We start from the raw sequence: 8,667 nt of genomic DNA, 5'->3' as shown, positions 1-8,667 counted from the left end.
ACACCTTATGGGTAGCGTCGGGCAAGTGGTCCAAGTAACTGGAATAAAATACAGCTGTTCCAAGAGTTCTTCTCCCCGTCACCTTTATTTACACACCAACAATCAGGCTTATATACATATTTACATGCGCACACGAACAAACGAAAACAAAATGAAAATAGTCTCTACAACTATACAATGAACCGGTGACTGCAAAGTCATATAGGTCTATACTCATCACCTTCAAACTTCCACCGAGCTGAAAGAAGGGATCTCCCCCGTACCCTCCAGTAATGCTTCTTATATTTGGGGTGCTCCTCCCCTAGAATATACCATTACTGGCCCGGGTTAAAACAAGTGCTTAATCTATTTAAATATATTTACATGCAACAGTAAATAATTCGTGATCTTCCTTACTGATCAGATTTATATTCACAACGTCATTAATATGCATATACAATACAGTGTACACTTATTAAACCGTTTTACTCTTCTTACAGGTTTTGTCCTTCCCTCCTCCTCTACAGAGGATGGACTCACCCAGGTGAGTAAATCACAGGTGAACCCGTTCAGTTCTCTTTTCTCCTCAAAGCAAGGATGACCAGTCTTCAAACAAGTACAGGTAAGTGTTAACAACCAGTCATTATAATGTGATGTGTAAAGGAGTACTTTACATCATCACATTTGGTTAGTTAGAATTTTGTCCTAAATGGCCTGTCATAGTTCTGGCCTGACCCAGCTATAGTAGTGGCCCCTGATCCAGCTTTCTTAGTTTCTGTCAGGAACCCTACTCTTAATCCAGTCCCTACCTCTGTCACTTCTTCAGTCCTCTTTTCTCTCTATGATCCAGTTCTGTCTCAGTCACAGTCTCTAACCCTGACACAAGTTATGTTGCAACTTCTGTCTCAATCCCTGAACCTCTTTGTTCTCTCAACCCTGCTATGGACTGTAATTATTTTTTGAGGAAGTGATATAGATTTGGTGTAGATTTAATTTTAACTTTGAGGGGGTACTTCATTGTCATAAAGCCTTTGTCTATTTCATATAATATGCTTCTATGTCCAAATGTCCAATCTGGACACAAATCAATAAACATTCAAAACAGCAAACTATAATAACTGGTTTATTTTAATTTCAAAAACAACAAAAAACAAACAAACAAATAAAACAGTGTCAGCTGGAATGGAGGCATTGACATATACAGTAGAGAATTCTCTGCTTTATGCAAAGTGTAGTTATTATATCCTTTTCATTTTTCACAATGCTTTTTACCTACTCTTCCATTTCAGAGTTCAGCTTGATTTGTTTGTAGAGCACTTTAATATAATGCCATACCTCTTCTGTCTTCAGAGTATACATGATGGGAATTAACATAGCCGGAATTGTTTGTGTAAAAATGTAAGTAAAATTGATCACAAATGAAATGGGATAAATTTTAAACCTTTTGTTGTGGACAGCCAGTGACCACATATGACCCAAATCTTGCATGTCTGGCAGCCACTGTTGACCGCAACTGAGTTTGTTCACCCAGATCAAGTCAGCCCCATAAAAATGCCATTAGAGGCTAATTCGGGTGAGTGACTCGTAGCACGTGCCTTCAGTATTAATGCCTGGTATGAGGGGCAGGTTGAAAGCATGGAGAGCAAAGTATAACGTATATAAAAAAATAATAATAAAGTGACCGAAAGGGGTTGAAAACTGTGGTGGCATAACCAATTACACCAGAAAATCAGTCATGTATATTTTGAGAATTATTATATTACTGCTGAAGTACAGTTCCAATCAGATGTTTCAGATATCTGTATTATCATAAATCCTCTTTAAAAAGTTGCTATCACTAGTTAACTTTAAAATTGTTGAACTGATGATACGTTTAAAAAAGAGAACCATTAACATTCAAATGACCATCTGCATGCTTAAAGGGCTCTTTGCATCACAAAATGGTTCTGCTATTGCTATGATGTCAAGCTTGTTACAGTGGAAGAACCCGTTTGGTGCTGTATAAAACATTCTTCATCAACAAGTTTCACCATGCAAATAACCCTTTAAGCCTGCAAATGGTTCGTTGAGTGTTCATGGTTCTATCCAGCACCATTTACTTTAGTAAAGTACCCTGGAAAAAACATATTTCAAACCCTACACTCTTGATGATGTATTAAGCTTTTAATGAAAAAGGTTTTGTGATATTGTCAATAAAAATCCAGTGAATCCAGTATCATTATCTTAATGTATACATATATTTTCTTACATCATACATCCTGATTATGTCAGAAGTATCCTTTGAAAAGAAGTGCAGAGGACAAGTAGGGTAGCTGTTCTTCTGTTCAGATTTGTGTCATACATGCAATTATAGACAAGAGTGAGTGAATTTATTATTTAAACTAGATTCCTTTTACTTTAAGCGGAATTGAGATGTAGATATTTACAGTTTTTTTAAAAGAACAATTAATTAAATAACCTTCAGATTAAATGAAAATGCATTTAAATGTTGCTTTCAGCCCCATTAGAATAGAGCTGGAATATTAAATAAACATGGATGTCACACACACACACACACACACACACACACACCACACACACACACACACACACACACTAAACAGTATTTTAGGATTTTTCCATGGCAGTTTCGTCCTAAAATAGAAATACAAATTTTGAAACACTCAGCAGATCATCACCATGTGCATGAAAAGGCACAGCATAAGATGTGATGAATTAGCCTTGATTGTGTAGCTAGCTAGCTAATGCGATCTTGCAGGCAAACGTTTTTTTTCAAACTGCGCACAATGTGTTTTCCACTCCAGTAACGTTGTACAGATTTAGGATCTAAAAACACACCCACCAACTAAAATATCTGCTACAGTCCCCAGTGGTGTATTAACTATTTTAGTTTTTTTGATGAATGATTTCCCAGTGAAACCAAAAACTGTCCATTCATTAAACATGATTTAAACCATTGTAAAACTGTGCCTCAGAGGCCTACACAGTTTTTCGAGAAGGTGGAATAGAATCTTATGTTCAACAATATCAAAAGATGCCCAAAGATCCAACAAGACCAACATTTTGTGCGTTATGTGCATCAGCACTAAGCTTGAGATTTTGTGCATCAGCGCTAAGCCTGAGCTCATTCAAAACTCAAACCAATGCTATGGTTAGAAATCTAAAATAATTTGTTCAATATTAGAATTGGCATTTAATTGTTTGAAAATAACTTTTCTAAAACTTTACTCAAAAAAATGAAGTTTGATGTAGATTTAGTGAGTACAGAAGGATCCATGCTACTGTTTTTTTATAGAGACTTCACTTTCAGAGGTCCATGAACTCTCTCACTTTTCAAATTTCTGATAAAAATTTCTATATGAATTCTTCATTCATTCAACATCGGAGACACAGGTGAAATAACATGCAAAAAGTTTACAACTTCTGAAGTTGCTACAGTGGTTTTGGAAAGTAGCAACAAAGATAAGGAGCATTTTAATATGAAACATGTATGAACATGAGTATTATGTTATATACAAGTGCCTTTAAAGGCGAATTTAAAAAGAAATTCGCAGAAGGTTGCAAAAATCCCCTGAAGGTTAATTAGTCAGTCTATGGAGAAAAAATGATCTTATATTATCGTATTATTTTTGTATTTATTAATTGCACTATATAAGAATGAATGTCTAGATCTTTTCATGACATTATTGTAGATGGAGATCTGCTGTTTGAGAATATTACAATGTGCTATTCTATCACGTTACACTCTGATAGTTTATCAATGTGCAAGTTTGGTCCCCAGAGAAAAGAATTTTGTCATAGCTTGGGATTTCTGTATTGTGGTGACAGCCACGTGGCACGCTGACAACCAGGAGCAGCCATGCAGGGAAGAGGCTCATTGGAGGCGTGTGGCCTGGTTAAAAGACGTACTGATTATGTTGTTTATGTTACTGTTGGTCAGTTTAAGTTATGTATATGTGTTTATTGGGATGTTCTGCATTGGGCTGTGGGTTTATTTATTTGGGTTTTGTGTGTGTGGGGTGGGGGGATGAAGCTTGTAGCTGGTGCACTGTAGTGTTGCTCGCAGTGTTGCTCGCAGTGTTGCTGTGTTGTGAACAAGCACACACACAAAAATGTGACACGTGTGACAAATGGGGTTGCCATGAAGGGGCTGAATCGGTCCTCTGATGATTCAGTACATAGCAGTTATGGTATTTTTAAAGTGTCATGATAATGTGATCATGCGTATTTAACTTAGCAAATTACATTCAATCAAAGTACATAAATATATGTGTACTCCTTGGTTCTACCTGTTTCTAGTGTCTCGTATTTTCTAGTCATTTGGTTTGACCTTCTTCTGCCTGTTAATGATTGTGATAATATATTTTTTTTAAACTTCCTCAAAATAAAAAAACTTTTATATTTAACACCAACGGTTATCGTATTTCCACATGTTTCTTGCACTGGTAACTGTTCCTTCTAGTTTTTAGCTCTTTGTAAATGTATTGCTTTTCATTTATACCTACCATCCAAATAATTGTAAAAGATGAAGTTGTACCGTTTTCCATATTTCCTAGATGGGCCTCCCAAGGTATTACACCTTCCAAGACGGTGCTTGCCCGTCATTTAAATAATTGTGCCACATCACACAAACATCTTGCCCTGCTCTTATTAACACAATCACTCATTCAGTCCGCATGCTTTCACATGTCTGCTGCCGTTTCACAGACAAACGTCTCTGAAGGAGAGGACATTGTAAAACAGTGATGCAATGTCACATCAAATGTTTTCTGTTTCTGTTAGTGACTGATTCACTCTTTTTCATTGCTATTAACAGGTTCTCTCTCTGTGAGCTATTTGGAATATATTCTGTCCTGATTAGAGTTGACAAACCAGCTGGGCATAAAGCTAGCATGCTTCAGTAATATTCAGAGACAGGGCTTAAGTTAAATCTTTATTGAAAGAATCAACATCCAAACTGGCGTGTAAGTACGCTACCAGTAGCTAAGTGTTGTCTTGGCATTATTAACTTGGTAACTGAATAAACAAAAACTATTTATCAAGCAAATTATCTGCATGAAGCTTTGCTGTGTAATGACATAGCCATGGCACTTAGGCATGATTTTGTGGTCACAATGCTGTGCTGCAAGACAGCCATTGTTGAGCTCTCCTCTACCACACAATATAAATACATTACTCTAATGCTGAACTGTAAATTATAATAATTTGCAGTGTAAAACAAAAGTAAAACACAAAAAATCAAAGTGAACATCACCTGCAAGTGTAATTTGCAACATATGTAGCAAATATACAGCTCTTAAGTTGACCAAAAAAAGGTTCAAACTTTACACAAATCCAGCAATGTACAGTGCATTAAACTACAATTATGGACTTATTTGACCAAAAAAAATCACTATGGCAGCACATAGAGAAGCATTTGAGCATTTCATCTATGTGAACAGTGGAAAGGTCTCTGCTTTATGCCAAACTACAGTTTGTATTTTTATTATTTTTTATTATTATTAGTATTATTCTTGTATTTGGATGTAGGTATGTTGTAATAGCAGCCATACAAATGCCAATGATAGGTAAATAAAACATGGCCACTAATATGATGTGGGAAGTGCAGGTTTTCAAAGCTTTCATGCGATCTGCACCATGTGAGATCTTACACAGAGCAACACCAATACAAACATATGAAATAGCTATGAGTGTCAGTGGAATGTAAAGTACAACAGCAGTACAGACAGCGGCCATTATATAATTAAGGGAATTATCATTACAGGCTAGTCTGAAGATGGGGCCATGATCACAGAAATAACTGTCAACTGTGGTAGATCTACAAAAGGACAGTCTTGTAATCAGTGCTGCAAGGAGGGCAATAATAGATACAGAAAAAAGCCACATAAAACCAATGATCAGAGTCATTGTAGTTTTGGTGACAACAGCATGATACCTCAGAGGAAAACATATAGCAATTACTCTGTCAAAGGCCAAAGCAAGCAGAGTAAGGGACTGCAGGGTCATAAAGAGAAAAACAAAAAACATATTTGCCAGACAGTTTTCATAAGATATGTACTGGTTTTCAAACAGAAACATGTCAATATATTTTGGAATAAGAGCAGAGCTTCCACACAGATCAGACAAGGCTAAGTTAAAGACAGCTATATACTTTGCTGTGTGCAGAGTACGTGCCAGATATATAGTACCCATTATAAAAGAATTGCCCAAAACAGTCACAGCGTACACAAAACAAAAAAATATATAATAATACTTTGCATATGGCATGTTGTAAAATCCATTGATGTAAAATGTGGAGGGGCGAATAAATGTTGCATTATCAAGGGGCACAACAGAAGCCATGTTAGGAGGAGACCAGTAATAAACTATTAGGAAGAATATCTATAAAAGCTTGAAACAGTTCTTTTTGTTACAAATAATACAAATATACAAACGCTAATAAAAATGATGTAGAGATTTTTCAACCCATCCAATAAATCAAAAATAAATGACTGAATCTCTGTAATAGTAATAAAAGCATGCAAAGTAAATGAAGGTCTTAAAAACTCATTCACAGTGCTTTGATACAATGCTGCTGAAGCAGAAGTTCAAGAGAGATCAAACACATTTATAACTGGTCTCCGTTTACGTCATTCTCAAAAGCACATCTCCAAAAAAACACAAATCTCTATAGAGAAGATTGTATGCTAAACTGGAATACATTTGCATTGAACAAAAATGCAGAAATAATTGACTCTTCTTTAATAAATCAAATTGACATAATAAATTATAAATCAGGATAGAATGTAGGGGTTGCAATGACTGTGTCTGTAAAGTAACACATGTTGCCTAATCAGTCATTATTTGAAGGCAGGTTGGCATCCAGTCAGGCTGGAGTTGAATATGTGCATAAAACACTGCAGTTTGGTGGATTTTTGAAGAGAGTGTAGATGTAGTCTTCATTGCTTTTTGTTTCCCATGATTCTTTGTTTCAGCACTGACATGATCAGGAGAAAAAAATCTAGAAATGACCAGAAAATGACCAGGCAGAATGAATGGTGACGAGAGATCAGTTGTTGCACAAATGTAATGTTTTTGTGGTTGTTTTCACTAAAAGGTTTTTAGTATTTCTGACAAGTCACTGTGTAGCTTTATATGTAGTCTTTATCCTGTTGGGTGTAAAAAGTGCTAGACCATTTCTGTGGATTTCACAGAAGCATCAATAGGGTAGGCTACAAATAATAGCCTCATGTCAGTACCGGAGATGTTAATAGGTCGCTTTATGCAAGTCTGAGTCAAGTATTTAGTCTCTGGAATGTAAGTCGAATCTTCGGAGGGAATTTTAGTTTAGTCTCATTATTAGTTGCAAGTATCACACTGTACAAAAATAAACCCCTACAAAATCCTGTCAGCTTTGACACAGCTTTAAAGACACAATAAGTTGTTCGTAATGGAAAAACCTTCAGTATGAAGAACAAAATTGAAGTGCTACACGCTGCAAATGTGGTGTTTAAAGGAAGAGGCAAAACACCTTGAAACAATGGGTGTGTCTGTGACAACTATACAGCTAAATTAGCTACTGTGCTAGCTAGCATAGTTGCTGTTCAAACTACATGCTAACCAACTTTTTCAAGTTGTTTTGTTCCTTTCTTTTTTTTTTTTTAACCCAATTTTCTCCCCAATTCAGTCGCCGCCAATTCCACCCGCTAGGTAGGACTCCCCCAGTCACACGATACTATCAATGCTAGGAGGGCGAAGGCTAACACAGGCTTCCTCCAGGACCTGTGAAGCCAGCCACCACTTCTTATCGAACTGACGCTCACGCAATGCGTCATTGGGCAGCTGATCATACTGCTTTATTCTGTCCCTCAGACAGAAGGTTTTTTTTATAATGCAGGAGACAAGAACAGTAATAACTTAGCATAACCGCAGCAAAATTGACACTTAGGGTTGGAAAAGAAAGGTGTCATTCTTTTACCACATTAAGGTATGTTTCTTAGGCTGAAATTTCACAAGTCTTAAGTCTTGAGTTTGAGTCAGTAGTTAGTCAGTTAAGGTCCAAGACTGAGTCAAGCTACGAGTCAGTCTCCATGCAACTCAAGTGTGACTCAGGTCTGATTCTTTGACTCGAGTATCCATGTTTGGGAGGTATGCCTTGATTCAGTGTGCTTTGTCACAGATTCTGCAAGTCTTTGGAACTGTACTGGATAAATAGAACACTATTATTCCAACATAGTATATGATTTATATCATTTTATACTCTTCAATCCATTCACTGTCCCTAGTGCCCTGGTGCAAAAATGTCTTCCCAAAGCATAACAGAGCCCTCATTGTAAGGGTGAATTATTTAGGCCTGTACTATTCTCTTGGTGTATGCCACACATGCACTACTTGTTAAGAATATGGTCATAAAAATAAGGATCACTACAACATCCCTCTGTAGTTGTCGACAGACTTTTCTTGCTGACACAGTCTCTTGCTGACACAGTCATGTCCTGTGCTGATATCCTCAGCCACATGAGCTTTTTTTCCCATACATATTGCACAAGCATCTTGGCCACAAAATGTATGTGTGCTTGTGTCTTCTGACTGAGATTTGTTTTTCTGCCTGTAAAGGTAGGCTCTGAGTTTAAACTGTCTGTAGTTTAGACTCTGTTAATCACATGGCTGCCTTGTTGAACCTTGTGCTTAATTGTAATTACTAGTTTC

At 36.7% G+C, this 8,667-nt stretch overlaps 1 protein-coding gene across 1 annotated transcript; it reads right to left on the bottom strand.

Annotated features, from left to right (window-relative positions):
- Positions 1-1,251: 1,251 nt before the first annotated feature.
- On the bottom strand, positions 1,252-6,321 carry LOC118800817 (olfactory receptor 1496-like). The gene is made up of 2 exons (XM_036560958.1): positions 5,479-6,321; positions 1,252-1,377 (listed from the first exon to the last, which is right to left on the bottom strand). The coding sequence occupies exons 1-2, from the start codon at positions 6,319-6,321 to the stop codon at positions 1,252-1,254; spliced, it is 969 nt and encodes a 322-aa protein (XP_036416851.1).
- Between the last annotated feature and the right edge of the window lie 2,346 nt (positions 6,322-8,667).

Source organism: Colossoma macropomum, unplaced genomic scaffold, assembly GCF_904425465.1.
Source record: "Colossoma macropomum unplaced genomic scaffold, Colossoma_macropomum, whole genome shotgun sequence".
Taxonomy (NCBI): Eukaryota; Metazoa; Chordata; class Actinopteri; order Characiformes; family Serrasalmidae; genus Colossoma; species Colossoma macropomum.
Note: the sequence above shows the minus strand (reverse complement) of the source record. Positions and strands in the feature narration are given on the sequence as shown.